General features: G+C 49.5%; 1 protein-coding gene across 3 annotated transcripts in view; it reads left to right on the top strand.

The window, feature by feature from the left end:
- The window catches only part of ADCK5 (aarF domain containing kinase 5), a 178,123-nt gene that overhangs the window by 144,145 nt on the left and 15,581 nt on the right, over positions 1-18,397 (top strand). For all 3 annotated transcript variants that reach the window (XM_063921063.1, XM_063921062.1, XM_063921061.1), the window contains one exon: positions 13,161-13,262. In XM_063921063.1, coding sequence (XP_063777133.1) covers positions 13,161-13,262 — 102 coding nt within the window. The remainder of the gene's footprint in view (positions 1-13,160; positions 13,263-18,397) is intronic.

The following is an 18,397-nucleotide window of genomic DNA, read 5'->3' as shown; positions in this document are numbered from 1 at the left end:
CCTTTCCAACGCGTTTCGACTGATCAGTCTTTTTCAAGGAAGGGGAGACACCGTCCACAGTACATCCTTATATACCTAAAATAAAACATCTCATGCCACCCACTTCCGTCTGCGGCTCACAGTGCTGACCTGAACCGGAAGCGCCAACCATGCAGCAGCCAGTGCCAACCATCTGAGGTGCGTCTGCGTCACAGGGGCTAACTTCCGCCCACCAACCGCCGCGCCAATTGGAAGTGTCCTTGGAGTGCATGTATTGAACGGAAGCGGGATGTAAGTGAGTACATCCTAAGTTCCAACCGGAACCGGAAGTATACTCGGCGTGCATGTTTGAAACAGAAGCAATATGTGAGTGAGCGCATCTCTGCCATCCAAACTAGAAATTACATAATGGCATAGGGCATGAAAAAACACATTCATTCTTTGTACAATTAACATTAAATACAGCAAAATAAAATATCCACATGTATAAGACAATATCTAATGTATAAGACAAGTCAGTTTGGACTTTTTCCTTTTTATTATTTTCTATTATTAGTGTTTTCCTATCCACATTGGTAACTTCTTGTATTGATTTCTCTAGATCAGTGGTTCTCAAACTCGGTCCTCAGGACCCCACGCAGTGCATGTTTTGCAGGTAACCCAGCAGGGGCACAGGTGTATTCATTATTCACTGACACATTGTAAAAGGTCCACAGGTGGAGCTAATTATGTCACTTGTGATTCTGTGAGGAGACCTGCAAAACATGCCCTGTGTGGGGTCCTGAGGACCGAGTTTGAGAACCTGTGCTCTAGATCTATAATACTATAACCCTTTTCAATCATTTTTTCTTTCATTATAGTGGCCTCTTCTTTAAAATTCTCCAAAAAGCAATTTAATCCCCCCTGGACACAGGAGTGGTGGTGCCGGTACCTCTGTCTCAGGCAGGGGATACTATTCCACCGTTTCTAGTTCCAAAGCCAAATTGGTCCTTTCAGCCTATACTCAACCTCAAATCATTGAACAAGTTTGTGAGAGTATCCAAATTCCATATGGAAATTCAGCGCACTATAGTGCTGGCCATGGAACCCGAAGACTATGTGGTATCCCTGGACATACAGGATGCTTATCTGCACATACCTATTGCCATGTCACATCAGCAATATCTGCGGTTTGCTATTGGCAGCCTACACTATAAATTCCAGGCACTGCCATTTGGATTTGACACGGCCCCTCGGATATTCACCAAAGTCATGGCCGTGATGACTGCTTTTCTCCGCCGTCAGGGTGTCAGGATCCTGCCGTATCTGGACGACTTGCTGATCCTGTCAAACTCCCAAGAGTTTCTCCTCCGTCATCTGCAACTGACGGTCCAATTCCTACTAGCCCACGGCTGGCTCATCAACTGGAGAAAGTCCTCGCTGGTCCCTGCTCGGAGCATGGTGCACCTGGGGGCATTACTGGACACACACAACCAATGATTGTTATTGTCTCCAGAGAAAGTCCTGAAACTTCAGGACAGGATCAGATATTTCCTCTCTCGCCAGAGAGTGTCGATACACTCGGCGATGCAAGTACTAGGCCTCATGGTGTCGGCTTTCGACATGGTAGAGTACGCTCAATTTCATTCCCGCCCTCTGCAGAGGTTAATCCTTTCCAAGTGGGACGGCCTACCGACACTCCAGCTGTTGTGGAACTACACATCCCAGCATGACCTGCTTCAGTTTTAGCAAGCCCAAATAGCAAAACTGTAGCAGGGCATGCTGCGATGTGTAGTTCAACAACAGCTGGAGTGTCAAGGTTAGCCATCACTGGCCTACCTCATCAGATCAGGTATCAAATGATCTCCTTAACTCCAGAGGTTCGTCTGTCACTGAGCTGGTGGCTACAGGACCAACAGTTGAGCAGGGGATGTCCCTTCTGGTTCTCCAACTGGGTCCTCCTGACAACGGATGCCAGTGTGCGGGGTTCGGGCGTGGTGTTGGAGCAACACTCTCTCCAGGGTCGGTGGACCAGGGAGGAATCTCTCCTCCCGATAAACATTCCTGCCTCTAGTACACAACAGGCTTGTTCAAGTACAATCAGACAACGCCACCACGGTGGCGTACATAAATCATCGAGGTGGTACTTGAAGCCGCATGGCAATGCTGGAAGTATCAAAAATCCTTCATTGGGCGGAACGCCATCTGCCAGCAATATCGGCAGTGTTTATCCCTGGAATCCTCAACTGGGAAGCGGATTTCCTCAGTAGTCAGGACGTTCACGCTGGAGAGTGGAGTCTTCATCCAGAAGTCTTTCAACTCCTAGTGAACAAGTGGGGCCTACCAGATGTAGACCTGATGGCATCTCGACACAATCACAAGGTTCTGGTCTTTGGATCAAGGACAAGGGATCCTCAAGCAGCGTTCATGGACACACTGGCAATTCCATTAAACTTTTGGCTGCCATACGTGTTCCCTCCAGTGTCACTCCTGCCCAGAGTACTACGGAAGTTCAAGCAAGAAGAGGAATACTACTTCTAGTCGCTCCAGCATGGCCCAGACGGCATTGGTTCTCAGACCTGCAGGGTTATCGATAGAGCGTCCTCTTCTACTTCCCCAATGCCCAGACCTCCTCGTTCAGGGCCCTTGTGTCTATCCGGACCTGGCCAGACTGGCTTTGACGGTGTGGCTCTTGAAGCTTCACTTCTGAGGGCCAAGGGATTCTCTGAGGCGGTTATTCAAACTATGTTGAAGGCCCGCAAACCGGCTTCTGCACGGATTTATTACAGGGTCTGGAACTCTTACGTCACATGGTGTGCTGCTAAGAATTATGATGCCTATTCGTTCAGAACTTCTAGGCTTTTGGCCTTTCTTCGTCTAGCCTCCCTCAAGGTCCATATATCCGCCTTGTCGGTGTGGTTTCAGAGGAAAATTGCGTCTATTCCTGACGTTCATACTTTCACTCAGGGTGTTCTACGGATTCAGCCTCCCTTTGGCCCTCATTCAGAGTTGATCGCTCGCTAGCTGCTTTTAGTAGCAGTGCAAACACTAAGCCGCCCCCCCTGGGAGTGTATCTTAGCTTAGCAGAAGTGTGAACGAAAGGATCGCAGAACGGCGTCTACATTTTTTTCAAGCAGTTTCTGAGTAGCTGCAGACCTACTCCTACCTTGCGATCACTTCAGACTATTTAGTTCCTGTTTTGATGTCACAAACACGCCCTGCGTTCGGCCAGCCACTCCCCCGTTTCCCCAGGCAAGCCTGCGTTTGTATCTGACACGCCTGCGTTTTTCAGCACACTCCTGGAAAACGGTCACTTACCTCCCAGAAACGCCCCATTCCTGTCAAACACTCAGCGGTCAACAGTGCGACTGAAAAGCATCGCTAGACCTTGTGTGAAACTGCATCGGCTTTTGTGAAAGTACGTCGCGCGTGCCTAGTGCGCCCCATACGCATGCGCAGAAATGCTGATTTTTTGCCTGATCGCTGTGCTTCGAACAACGGCAGCTAGCGATCAACTCGGAATGAGGGCCTATGTCACTCCTGTGGCTCCATGGGATCTGTCTGTTGTCTTAAATGCCCTACATTAGTCTCCATTTGAACCTCTTGAGTCTGTGGATCTTAAATGTCTTACACTTAAGGTCGTGTTTTTACTGGCTATTGCCTCTGATAGGAGGGTGTCGGTCTTAGGCGCTTTGTCCTGTCGTCCACCCTTTCTGATTTTTCACCGTGACCGGGTAGTTCTTAGAACTCGCCCTGGTTATCTACCTACAGTAGGTGGTATCATCTTTTCAGCTTAACCAAGAGATTGTGGTTCCGGCCTTCATCTCTTCTTGTTTGTCCTCCAAAGAGCGCTCTTTGGATGTGGTACGGGCTCTCCATATTTACGTAGAGAGGACTGCTTCCCTCAGGAGGTCAGATACCCTTTTTGTACTTTTTGTTTTTCACAAGCGTGGCTGGCCTGTGAATAAGCAAACATTGGGCAGATGGATTAGAATGGTGATTGCACAAGCCTATGCGCAGGCTGGTCTTCCAGCTCCTGCTACCATCAAAGCCCATTCTACTCGATCTGTTGGACCTTCTTGGGCGGCGCACTGAGGCACGTCCGCTGAACAATTGTGCAAGGCGGCTACATGGTTCTCAGTGAACACGTTCATCAGGTTCTATGCCTTTGATACTTCCACCTCCCAGGATGCTTTCTTTGGACGCCAGGTTCTTGTGCCCGCTACAGTGCGTCCCCTCCTTTGAGGAACTGCTTTAGGACATCCCCGATGTTATCCCTGTGGAACACAGTGTACCCTGCTGCAGAAAAGGAGATTTATGGTAAGACTTACCATTGTTAAATCTCTTTCTGCGAGGTACACTGGGTTCCACAGGGCGCCCACCCTGACGCACTTATCTTCTTTGGGTTTATATGGCATTAGCCGCTGGTACCTTCTGTCGTGAGAATGTGGTGTATGTGACTAACATCTACCGTCTCTCTTACCTGCTACTACATTGGACTGGTTAACGAAACTGAGCTCCAGTGCCTGGAGGCGGGGTTATAGAGGAGGCGGCGCATCCTAGGAACAGTCAAAGCTTTAGCCTGTTGGTGCCTCGGATCAAGATACAACTCTACACCCCAATGTTATTCCCTGTGGAATCCAGTGTACCTCGCAGAAAGAGGTTTAACCATGGTAAGTTTACCATAAATCTCCTTATAACACCTTCCCTATAGGACAAGATTAGGACACCTAGAACGGTCTTCAGTAGTGACTCACCTTTGAACTACTTCAGAATAGTACAGTATATAATGGTTAGTAGGAAGCTGCACCTAGTAGCTCCAGGATGATTGAATTCTATACAGCGCCAGAGCTCCGTGGTTATAGGATTCACAGTCTGCTAGTATGTGCAGGGTTATAGTGGCACCAAGTGGTTGCAGTTCAGAGGGGCGTCAGTCATGTAGCTATTATAGCTAGTCATAGACCATCATACACAGCTGCTGACATGACACGCTGTGCGGCTACTGTCCATATGGAATGCGCATATTGAATGGACAATGGGCCTAATTCATACCTAATCGCAACAGCAACATTTTTCTTTAATGGACAAGACCATGAGCACTGCAGGTGGGGCAAATGTAACGTGCAGAGAGACTTAGATTTGGGTGAGGTGGGGCAGATGTAACATGTGCAGAGAGTTAGATTTGGGTGAGGTGTGGCAGATGTAACGTGCAGAGAGTTATTTGGGTGAGGTGTTTATGTTCTGCGTACTTTGAACCCAGAAGATTGGGTGGCACCAGGAGAGTTCCAAGTACAGACACGTGAAGCTGCAATTGTACTGAGATACGCAGCTAACCCTAACACAAATCCCTGACTCCGTTGTCCCTCCCAGTGGTCGATTAACGCCTGCAAGACTATGGTTTCTTGTGCCCACGGCAGCCGTGTTTGAATGGGCGAATTAGGTCTGGCCAGACTCCAGTGCCCCCCAGTCTAAATAGGGAACAAGACGTTAACCGAGACCAAGGAGAACAAGGGGAAAACTAACTAAGACTGACACGACTAAAACAGAGAAGAATACAAAAAATAAGAATTTACTTACCGATAATTCTATTTCTCGTAGTCCGTAGTGGATGCTGGGGACTCCGTCAGGACCATGGGGAATAGCGGCTCCGCAGGAGACAGGGCACAAAATTAAAAGTTTGACCACTAGGTGGTTTGCACTGGCTCCTCCCCCTATGACCCTCCTCCAAGCCTCAGTTAGGATACTGTGCCCGGACGAGCGTACACAATAAGGAAGGATTTTGAATCCCGGGTAAGACTCATACCAGCCACACCAATCACACTGTACAACTTGAGATCTGAACCCAGTTAACAGCATGATAACAGAGGAGCCTCTGAAAAGATGGCTTCCAACAATAATAACCCGATTTTTGTAACAATAACTATGTACAAGTATTGCAGACAATCCGCACTTGGGATGGGCGCCCAGCATCCACTACGGACTACGAGAAATAGAATTATCGGTAAGTAAATTCTTATTTTCTCTGACGTCCTAAGTGGATGCTGGGGACTCCGTCAGGACCATGGGGATTATACCAAAGCTCCCAAACGGGCGGGAGAGTGCGGATGACTCTGCAGCACCGAATGAGAGAACTCCAGGTCCTCCTTAGCCAGGGTATCAAATTTGTAGAATTTTACAAACGTGTTCTCCCCTGACCACGTAACTGCTCGGCAGCGTTGTAATGCCGAGACCCCTCGGGCAGCCGCCCAAGGTGAGCCCACCTTCCTTGTGGAGTGGGCATTTACAGATTTTGGCTGTGGCAGGCCCTGCCACAGAATGCGCAAGTTGAATTGTGCTACAAATCCAACGAGCAATCGTCTGCTTAGACGCAGGAACACCCAGCTTGTTGGGTGCATACAGTATAAACAGCGAGTCAGACTTTCTGACTCCAGCCGTCCTTGAAATATATATATATATATATATATATATATATATATATATATATATATATATATTTTTTTTTTTAAGGCTCTGACAACGTCGAACAACTTGGAGTCCTCCAAGTCGCTAGAAGCCGCAGGCACTACAATAGGTTGGTTCAGGTGAAACGCTGATACCACCTTAGGGAGAAACTGAGGACGCGTCCGCAGTTCTGCCCTGTCCCAATGGAAAATCAGATATGGCTTTTGTACGAAAAAGCCGCCAATTCTGACACTCTCCTGGCCGAAGCCAGGGCCAGTAGCATGGTCACTTTCCATGTAAGATATTTCAAATCCACCGATTTGAGTGGCTCAAACCAATGGGATTTGAGGAATCCCAAAACTACATTGAGATCCCACGGTGCCACTGGAGGCACAACCGGGGCTGTATATGTAGTACTCCTTTGACAAAAGCTTGGACTTCAGGAACTGAAGCCAATTCTTTCTGGAAGAAAATCGACAGGGCCGAAATTTGAACCTTAATGGACCCCAATTTGAGGCCCATAGACAATCCTGTTTGCAGGAAATGTAGGAATCGACCCAGTTGAAATTCCTCCGTCGGAGCCCTCTCCTTCAGGATCCGGCGTTCAACCGCCATGCCGTCAAACGCAGCCGCGGTAAGTCTAGAGGTAGAGTGCACGGATCCTCCGTGCGCATCTCTTGAAGTTCCGGGTACCAAGTCTTTCTTGGCAAATCCGGAACCACGAGTATCGTTCTTACTCCCCTTCGCCTTATAATTCTCAGTACCTTGGGTATGAGAGGCAGAGGGGGGAACACATACATTGGCTGGTACACCCATGGTGTTACCAACGCATCCACAGCTATTGCCTGAGGGTCTCTTGACCTGGCGCAATACCTGTCCAGTTTTTTGTTGAGGCGGGACGCCATCATGTCCACCTATGGTTTTTCCCAACGGTTCACAATCATGTGGAAGACTTCTGGATGAAGTCCCCACTCTCCCGGGTGGTTATCGTGTCTGCTGAGGAAGTCTGCTTCCCAGTTGTCCACTCCCGGAATGAACACTGCTGACAGTGCTAACACATGATTTTCTGCCCAGTGAAAAATCCTTGCAGCTTCTGCCATTGCCCTCCTGCTTCTTGTGTCGCCCTGTCTGTTTACGTGGGCGACTGCCGTGGTGTTGCCCTACTGGTTCAACACCGGCTGACCCTGAAGCAGAGGCCTTGCCAGGCTTAGAGCATTGTAAATTTCCCTTAGCTCCAGTATATTTATGTGAAGTGAAGTCTCCAGGCTTGACCACACTCCCTGGAAATTTCTTCCCTGTGTGACTGCTCCCCAGCCTCTCAGGCTGGCATTCGTGGTCACCAGGACCCAGTCCTGAATGCCGAATCTGCGGCCCTCCAAAAAGGTGAGCACTCTGCAAACACCACAGAAGAGACCCCCTTGTCCTTGGAGACGGGGCTATCCGCTGATGCATCTGAAGATGCGATCCGGACCATTCGTCCAGCAGATTCCACTGAAAAGTTCTTGCGTGGAATCTGCCGAATGGAATCGCTTTGTAAGAAGCCATCATTTACCCAGGACTCTTGTGCATTGATGCACTGACACTTTTCCTGGTTTTAGGAGGTTCCTGACTAGCTCGGATAACTCCCTGGCTTTCTCCTCCGGGAGAAAAACCTTTTTCTGAACTGTCCAGAATCATCCCTAGGAACAGCAGACGTGTCGTCGGGCTCAGCTGGGATTTTGGAAAATTTAGAATCCACCCGTGCTGTTGCAGCACTACTTGGGTTAGTGCTACACCGGCCTCTAACTGTTCTCTGGATCTTGCCCTTATCAGGAGATCGTCCAAGTAAGGGATAATTAATACGCCTTTTCTTCGAAGAAGAATCATCATTTCGGCCATTACCTTGGTAAAGACCCGGGGTGCCGTGGACAATCCAAACGGCAACGTCTGAAACTGATAGTGACAGTTTTGTACCACGAACCTGAGGTACCCTTGGTTTGAAGGGCAAATTGGGACATGGAGGTAAGCATCCTTGATGTCCAAGGACACCATAAAGTCCCCTTCTTCCAGATTCGCTATCACTGCTCTGAGTGATTTCATCTTGAACTTGAACCTTTGTATGTAAGTGTTCAAAATATTTCAGACTTAGAATAGGTCTCACCGAGCCGTCCGGCTTCGGTACCACAAACAGCGTGGAATAATACCCCTTTCCTTGTTGTAGTAGGGGTACCTTGACTATTACTTGCTGGGAATACAGCTTGTGAATAGCTTCCAACACCGTCTCCCTGTCGGAGGGAGATGTTGGTAAAGCAGACTTCAGGAATCTGCGAGGAAGAGACGTCTCGAATTCCAATCTGTACCCCTGTGATACTACCTGCAGGATCCAGGGGTCGACTTGCGAGTGAGCCCACTGCGCGCTGAAATTCTTGAGACGACCCCCCCACCGGACCTGAGTCCGCTTGTAAGGCCCCAGCGACATGCTGAGGACTTTTCAGAAGCGGGGGAGTGCTTCTGCTCCTGGGAAGGAGCTGCTTGCTGCAGTCTCTTACCCTTTCCTTTGCCTCGGGCAGATATGAATGGCCTTTTGCCCGCTTGTTCTTATGAGAACGAAAGGACTGAGGCTGAAAAGACGGTGTCTTTTTCTGTTGGGAGGTGACCTGAGGTAAAAAAAAGGTGGATTTTCCGGCTGTTGCCGTGGCCACCAAGTCCGATAGACCGACCCCAAATAATTCCTCCCCTTTATACGGCAAACTTCCATATGCCGCTTGGAATCCGCATCACCTGACTACTGTCGCGTCCATAAACTTCTTCTGGCAGAAATGGACAGCGCACTTACCCTTGATGCCAGAGTGCAAATATCCCTCTGTGCATCTCGCATATAAAGAAAATGCATCCTTTAAATGCTCTATAGTCAATAAAATATTGTCGCTATTCAGGGTATCAATATTTCCAGTCAGAGATTCCGACCAAACCCCCCCAGCACTGCACCTCCATGCTGGGGCGATTGCTGGTCGCAGTATAACATCAGTATGTGTGTATATACTTTTTAGAGTATTTTCCAGCCTCCTATCAGCTGGATTTTGAGGGCGGCCGTATCAGGAGACGGTAACGCCACTTGTTTTGATAAGCGTGTGAGCGCCTTATCTACCCTAGAGGGTGTTTCCCAGCGCGCCCTAACCTCTGGCGGGAAAGGGTATAATGCCAATAACTTCTCTGAAATTAGCAACTTCCTATCGGGGGTAACCCACGCTTCATCACACACTTCAATTTATTCATCTGATTTCAGGAAAAACTACAGGTAGTTTTTTCACACCCCACATAATACCCATTTTTGTGGTACTTGTAGTATCAGAAATATGTAACGCCTCCTTCATTGCCGTGATTATGTAACGTGTGGCCCTACTGGAAAATACGTTTGTTTCTTCACCGTCGACACTGGAGTCAGTGTCCGTGTCTGTCGACTGACTGAGGTAATGGGCGTTTTAAAGCCCCTGACGGTGTTTGAGACGCCTGGACAGGTACTAATTGGTTTGCCGGCCGTCTCATATCGTCAACCAACCTTGTAGCGTGTTGACACTATCACGTAATTCCATAAATAAAGCCATCCATTCCGGTGTCGACTCCCTAGGGGGTGACATCCCATTACAGGCAATTGCTCCGCCTCCACACCAACATCGTCCTCATACCTGTCGGCACACACGTACCGACACACAGCACACACACCGGGAATGCTCTGATAGAGGACAGGACCCCACTAGCCCTTTGGGGAGACAGAGGGAGAGTTTGCCAGCACACACCAAAGCGCTATAATTATACAGGGACCACCTTATAGTAAGTGTTTTTCCTTATAGCAGCTTAATATATAATATCGCCAAAAAATGCCCCCCCTCTCTGTTTTAACCCTGTTTCTGTAGTGCAGTGCAGGGGAGAGCCTGGGAGCCTTCCCACCAGCGGATCTGTGTGGGAAAAATGGCGCTGTGTGCTGAGGAGATTCTTCTCCCGGTTTTTTCTGTAATCCTGGCAGGGGTTAAATACATCCATATAGCCCAGGGGCTATATGTGATGTATTTTTAGCCAGTAAAGGTAATTACATTGCTGCCCAGGGCGCCCCCCCCCAGCGCCCTGCACCCTCAGTGACCGCGGTGTGAAGTGTGCTGAGAGCAATGGCGCACAGCTGCAGTGCTGTGCGCTACCTTAAGAAGACTGGGAAGTCTTCAGCCGCCGATTTCTGGACCTCTTCTCTCTTCAGCATCTGTAAGGGGGCCGGCGGCGCGGCTCCGGTGACCCATCCAGGCTGTACCTGTGATCGTCCCTCTGGAGCTAGTGTCCAGTAGCCTAAGAAGCCAATCCATCCTGCACGCAGGTGACTTCGCTTCTTCTCCCCTTAGTCCCTCGGTGCAGTGAGCCTGTTGCCAGCAGGACTCACTGAAAATAAAAAACCTAACAAACTTTTATTCTAAGCAGCTCTTTAGGAGAGCCACCTAGATTGCACCCTTCTCGTCCGGGCACAAAAACCTAACTGAGGCTTGGAGGAGGGTCATAGGGGGAGGAGCCAGTGCACACCACCTAGTGGTCAAACTTTTAATTTTGTGCCCTGTCTCCTGCGGAGCCGCTATTCCCCATGGTCCTGACGGAGTCCCCAGCATCCACTTAGGACGTCAGAGAAAATAACAAAGTAGTTTGTGTGCGTCGCGGCCGGCTGGAACAACAGCAAATCAAGTAATGCAGCGTAACTGCCAAATACGAACCCGTCGTAATAAGGCGAGGACAGTAATGCGGAAACCGCCGCAAAAATGACACAACCAAAAATAGATAAAGAAAATACGGCTTCAGCCATAAAGTGCAGACGACACCACAACAGGTATGTGCAGGAAACGACCGGAACCCAGAAGCTTCGGATACCAGACCACATTACGGGAAGGCAACTTGGAGGACAGCATTAAACAATCCCACAGGATTCTGGAAACTGGACACAGGAGTACACAAGCTGGATGCAGGAACACACCAGAGGCAGGAAGACAGGCTCCACTGGAAGCTGCTGACAGGGCCCAGGGACAAGCTTGCAGAAAGCTAACCAAGAACTGGAACATACAGGTACCATAACAAACTTCTATCACCGGCGCCGGACTGCAGGGCTAGCTGGGTAATAAGGGAAGCACGCCCCAATCAGGATGGCTGGAAGCCAGGCACAAGGTAATGGCCAAAATACTGGCAGGTGAGGTTACACAGACAAGAGCCAGACTGCAGTACACAGACTCGCCACATGATGACCAAATATCTGACAGGTGAGGCTTAACACACAGAAAACAGGCTGCAGTTACACAGACTCACCACCGGCGGCCAACAAGAGTCTTCTAAACAAGTACAAGAGAAATCCTGGCATGCAATGTCCAGCATACAGGGGGGCTGTGAGTACATTCGCACCAGAGCCGGTGCTAGCCGCTCAGCAGCTCCTGCAAAGCAGGGAGGCGCAGGGATGAAGAGGCGCTCTCGCTGCTTTGCTGCTGCCGCTGCATCTGTCACACTGTGGCAGACGCCGGCAGCGTGAAGCGCAGCTCAGGCTCGGTCCCTCCGGCTCCCTCCTCTTCTCATCCCCACAGCCGACCCAACATATACGCGGGGTACGCGGCTGAGGCTCAGCCATGGAGATAAGCCAATTGCGGACCGGCAGCCAATCAGGCGGGTGGAGCCACATTTGAAATAGCCGCTGACTGTACCAGTAGAAGTAGAAGATCTCCGTGACGCCCCGCTCCTACTGCGGTGTAACTGGCCACATACGGGGAAACTGGCCAGCCAGCACCTGTGTGTGGAGCGGAGATCGCTCCTGCTGGTGACTGCAGTGAGCATTTGAGCAGCCGCCGCTGCTGCAGTATAGTCAGCGGAGTTCAGGAAGCCCTCCTAAACCCTAGCCACGTGTCACACAGTTCACCTGCAGGTCCTGGCACTGGTAAAGAGCAGTAGTGCGGTTCATATGGTTTCTAATTTATAATTGATAAGCTTATGGCCAGATGACCATTTAACAACAATATCTAAAGACTCCCCTACACTCACAAGAGGAGTCACATGACATCACATGGTAAGTGCCAGGACTTTATTTTCACTTTGTATTTCCAGCTATTTTTGCCACCTGTATCCTGGATTCACACCTCTCTTCCCTATTGTGTGTCCACGCCCCTTCCATGTGAGACCACACCCCATTGGCACGCACCGTCCCTTTATTACGCATGGGAGGGCGCAAATGTATTGTTTGCAGGAGGGCGCCAAACACCCTAGCACCGGCCCTGATTAGCACTGCACTTATTACTGCATCTGGGCAGTGTGGTTAAACATGCAGTGACCAGTCCACAGTAAAGATTAGAGTGGCTTATGCGTTTCTCCAGCAGAGGACGTGAATCATTCTAATATTCAATGCACCTTAGTCTGTATTCCCTTCCACCTGGACACGCGTACGATGACGCACTACTCTCCCGCTCGCAGGACTGTAGTGGTTACGGTAAAGCTGTTACTCGGTGAGGGAGGTTCTGTGCACTAATATTGAATTATTGTGTTGTATCTATTGGACCCTAAACATCTTCTGTCCTTCATCCATCCGTGTGTCCGTAAGGACAAAGAAGGTTACACTCATGTGGACATTGTCCTGCCTGTAGAGTGTAAGCTCTTGTGTGTTAGCAATATTCTATGTCTTTGTTACTACATAAATATATTTCTAGTTGTGTCATTGTGTGTTAGTTGTTCCTGTGTCTCCCGCTCCACTAAGTGCTGCAATTGTTTCTTGTATTCAGTGCGGTGAGGGCATGGCGGAGACTGGAGAAGCAGAACTCCTCAGGAATTAGTCGCTGGGCCTCCGTTATGTGGGAACACTGGAAGTTTGAGGTGGCTTTGAGGTAAGTCAAACTGAAAATCCCACAGGAAGCAACACATTTGTGCCAGTGACACTTCCTCTGAGACCACTTACTGTACATGGCAGTCATATTATTCATGTGTCTGCTGGCCATGCCACCAACCATCCAGCACCGACAAGAGATCTGTCCTAAAGCCTGTATGAGGAGCCGTCACAGTGTCACATGCAGCAGAGACACCAGAGAGGAGAACACAGAGAGCGATTAGATAAGTAGGATGAGACCAGGATAGGACAGTGCCCCGAGGTCCTAGGGATGTAGTGTCTGTATGAGGAGAGGTCACAGTGTCACATGCAGCAGAGACACCAGAGAGGAGAACACTGAAAGAGGGATTAGATAAGTAGGATGAGACCAGGATAGGACAGTGTCCTGAGGACCTAGGGATGTAGTGTCTGTATGAGGGGTCACAGTGTCACATGCAGCAGGGACACCAGAGAGGGGAACACAGAGAGCGATTAGATAAGTAGGATGAGACCCCGGATAGGACAGTGTCCTGAGGACCTAGGGATGTATTGTCTGTATGAGGAGAGGTCACAGTTTCACATGCAGCAAAGACTCCACAGAGGGGAACACTGAGAGCGATTAGATAAGTAGGATGAGACCCAGGATAGGACAGTGTCCTGAGGACCTAGGGATGTAGTGTCTGTATGAGGAGAGGTCAGAGTGTCACATGCAGCAGAGACACCAGAGAGGGGAACACAGAGAGAGCGATTAGATAAGTAGGATGAGACCAGGATAGGACAGTGTCCTGAGGACCTAGGGATGTAGTGTCTGTATGAGGAGAGGTCACAGTGTCACATGCAGCAGAGACACCAGAGAGGAGAACACTGAAAGAGGGATTAGATAAGTAGGATGAGACCAGGATAGGACAGTGTCCTGAGGACCTAGGGATGTAGTGTCTGTATGAGGGGTCACAGTGTCACATGCAGCAGGGACACCAGAGAGGGGAACACAGAGAGCGATTAGATAAGTAGGATGAGACCCCGGATAGGACAGTGTCCTGAGGACCTAGGGATGTATTGTCTGTATGAGGAGAGGTCACAGTTTCACATGCAGCAAAGACTCCACAGAGGGGAACACTGAGAGCGATTAGATAAGTAGGATGAGACCCAGGATAGGACAGTGTCCTGAGGACCTAGGGATGTAGTGTCTGTATGAGGAGAGGTCAGAGTGTCACATGCAGCAGAGACACCAGAGAGGGGAACACAGAGAGAGCGATTAGATAAGTAGGATGAGACCAGGATAGGACAGTGTCCTGAGGACCTAGGGATGTAGTGTCTGTATGAGGAGAGGTCACAGTGTCACATGCAGCAGAGACACCAGAGAGGGGAACACTGAGAGCGATTAGATAAGTAGGATAGGAACCAGGATAGGACAGTGTCCTGAGGACCTAGGGATGTAGTGTCTGTATGAGGAGGTCACAGTGTCACATGCAGCAGAGACACCAGAGAGGGGAACACAGAGCGATTAGATAAGTAGGATGAGACCAGGATAGGACAGTGTCCTGAGGACCTAGGGATGTAGTGTCTGTATGAGGAGAGGTCATCATAGTGTCACATGCAGCAGAGACACAGAGAGGGGAACACTGAGAGCAATTAGATAAGTAGGATGAGACTAGGATAGGACAGTGTCCTGAGTACCTAGGGATGTAGTGTCTGTATGAGGAGAGGTCATCATAGTGTCACATGCAGCAGAGACACAGAGAGGGGAACACTGAGAGAGTGATTAGATAAGTAGGATGAGACCAGGATAGGACAGTGTCCTGAGGACCTAGGGATGTAGTGTCTGTATGAGGAGAGGTCATCATAGTGTCACATGCAGCAGAGACACAGAGAGGGGAACACTGAGAGAGTGATTAGATAAGTAGGATGAGACCAGGATAGGACAGTGTCCTGAGGACCTAGGGATGTAGTGTCTGTATGAGGAGAGGTCACAGTGTCACATGCAGCAGAGACACCAGATAGGGGAACACAGAGAGCGATTAGATAAGTAGGATGAGACCCAGGATAGGACAGTGTCCTGAGGACCTAGGGATGTAGTGTCTGTATGAGGAGAGGTCACAGTGTCACATGCAGCAGAGACACCAGAGAGGGGAACACAGAGAGCGATTAGATAAGTAGGATGAGACCAGGATAGGACAGTGTCCTGAGGACCTAGGGATGTAGTGTCTGTATGAGGATAGAGAGGTCACAGTGTCACATGCAGCAGAGACACTAGAGAGGAGAACACTGAGAGAGCGATTAGATAAGTAGGATGAGTCCCAGGATAGGACAGTGTCCTGAGGACCTAGGGATGTAGTGTCTGTATGAGGAGAGGTCACAGTGTCACATGCAGCAGAGACACCAGAGAGGAGAACACTGAGAGAGTGATTAGATAAGTAGGATGAGACCAGGATAGGACAGTGTCCTGAGGACCTAGGGGCGTAGTGTCTGTATGAGGAGAGGTCACAGTGTCACATCCAGCAGAGACACCAGAGAGGGGAACACTGAGAGAGCGATTAGATAAGTAGGATGAGACCAGGATAGGACAGTGTCCTGAGGACCTAGGGATGTAGTGTCTGCATGAGGAGAGAGAGGTCACAGTGTCACATACAGCAGAGACACCAGAGAGGGGAACACTGAGAGAGCGATTAGATAAGTAGGATGAGACCCAGGATAGGACAGTGTCCTGAGGACCTAGGGATGTAGTGTCTGTATGAGGAGAGGTCTCAGTGTCACATGCAGCAGAGACACCAGAGAGGGGAATACAGAGAGCGATTAGATAAGTAGGATGAGACCCAGGATAGGACAGTGTCCTGAGGACCTAGGGGTGTAGTGTCTGTATGAGGAGAGGTCACAGTGTCACATGCAGCAGAGACACCAGAGAGGGGAACACAGAGAGCGATTAGATAAGTAGGATGAGGCCCAGGATAGGACAGTGTCCTGAGGACCTAGGGATGTAGTGTCTGTATGAGGAGAGGTCACAGTGTCACGTGCAGCAGAGACACCAGAGAGGGGAACACTGAGAGACCGATTAGATAAATAAGATTTTACTCACCGGTAAATCTATTTCTCGTAGTCCGTAGTGGATGCTGGAAACTCCGTAAGGACCATGGGGAATAGACGGGCTCCGCAGGAGACTGGGCACTCTAAAAGAAAGATTAGGTACTACCTGGTGTGCACTGGCTCCTCCCTCTATGCCCCTCCTCCAGACCTCAGTTAGGATACTGTGCCCGGAAGAGCTGACACAATAAGGAAGGATTTTGAATCCCGGGTAAGACTCATACCAGCCACACCAATCACACCGTATAACTCGTGATACTATACCCAGTTAACAGTATGAAATATAACAGAGCCTCTCAACAGATGGCTCAACAATAACCCTTTAGTTAGGCAATAACTATATACAAGTATTGCAGACAATCCGCACTTGGGATGGGCGCCCAGCATCCACTACGGACTACGAGAAATAGATTTACCGGTGAGTAAAATCTTATTTTCTCTGACGTCCTAGTGGATGCTGGGAACTCCGTAAGGACCATGGGGATTATACCAAAGCTCCCAAACGGGCGGGAGAGTGCGGATGACTCTGCAACACCGAATGAGAGAACTCAAGGTCCTCCTCAGCCAGGGTATCAAATTTGTAGAATTTAGCAAACGTGTTTGCCCCTGACCAAGTTGCAGCTCGGCAAAGTTGTAAAGCCGAGACCCCTCGGGCAGCCGCCCAAGATGAGCCCACTTTCCTTGTGGAATGGGCTTTTACTGATTTAGGATGCGGCAATCCAGCCGCAGAATGCGCCAGCTGAATTGTGCTACAAATCCAGCGAGCAATAGTCTGCTTAGAAGCAGGAGCACCTAGTTTGTTGGGTGCATACAGGATAAAAAGCGAGTCAGTTTTCCTGACTCCAGCCGTCCTGGAAACATACATTTTCAAGGCCCTGACTACGTCCAGTAACTTGGAATCTTCCAAGTCCCTAGTATCCGCAGGCACTACAATAGGTTGGTTCAAGTGAAAAGCTGATACCACCTTAGGGAGAAACTGGGGACGAGTCCCCAATTCTGCCCTATCCATATGGAAAATCAGATAAGGGCTTTTACATGACAAAGCCGCCAATTCTGACACACGCCTGGCCGAAGCCAAGGCCAATAACATGACCACTTTCCACGTGAGATATTTCAGATCCACAGTTTTAAGTGGCTCAAACCAATGTGATTTCAGGAAACTCAACACCACGTTGAGATCCCAAGGTGCCACAGGAGGCACAAAAGGGGGCTGAATATGTAGCACACCCTTTACAAATGTCTGAACTTCAGGCAGTGAAGCCAGTTCTTTCTGGAAGAAAATCGACAGAGGCGAAATCTGGACCTTAATGGAACCCAATTTTAGGCCCATAGTCACTCCTGACTGTAGGAAGTGCAGAAAACGACCCAGCTGAAATTCCTCAGTAGGGGCCTTCCTGGCCTCACACCACGCAACATATTTTCGCCAAATACGGTGATAATGGTTTGCGGTTACTTCTTTCCTAGCTTTTATCAGCGTAGGAATGACTTCCTCCGGAATGCCCTTTTCCTTTAGGATCCGGAATTCAACCGCCATGCCGTCAAACGCAGCCGCGGTAAGTCTTGGAACAGACAGGGCCCCTGCTGTAGCAGATCCTGTCTGAGCGGTAGAGGCCATGGGTCCTCTGATATCATTTCTTGAAGTTCTGGGTACCAAGCTCTTCTTGGCCAATCCGGAACCACGAGTATCGTTCTTACTCCTCGCCTTCTTATTATTCTCAGTACCTTTGGTATGAGAGGCAGAGGAGGGAACACATAAACCGACTGGTACACCCACGGTGTCACTAGAGCGTCCACAGCTATCGCCTGAGGGTCCCTTGACCTGGCGCAATATCTCTTTAGCTTTTTGTTGAGGCGGGACGCCATCATGTCCACCTGTGGCCTTTCCCAACGGTTTACCAACAGTTGGAAGACTTCTGGATGAAGTCCCCACTCTCCCGGGTGTAGGTCGTGTCTGCTGAGGAAGTCTGCTTCCCAGTTGTCCACTCCCGGAATGAACACTGCTGACAGTGCTAAGACGTGATTTTCCGCCCATCGGAGAATCCTTGTGGCTTCTGCCATCGCCATCCTGCTTCTTGTGCC

This window comes from Pseudophryne corroboree, chromosome 5, assembly GCF_028390025.1.
Source record: "Pseudophryne corroboree isolate aPseCor3 chromosome 5, aPseCor3.hap2, whole genome shotgun sequence".
NCBI lineage: Eukaryota > Metazoa > Chordata > Amphibia > Anura > Myobatrachidae > Pseudophryne > Pseudophryne corroboree.
Note: the sequence above shows the minus strand (reverse complement) of the source record. Positions and strands in the feature narration are given on the sequence as shown.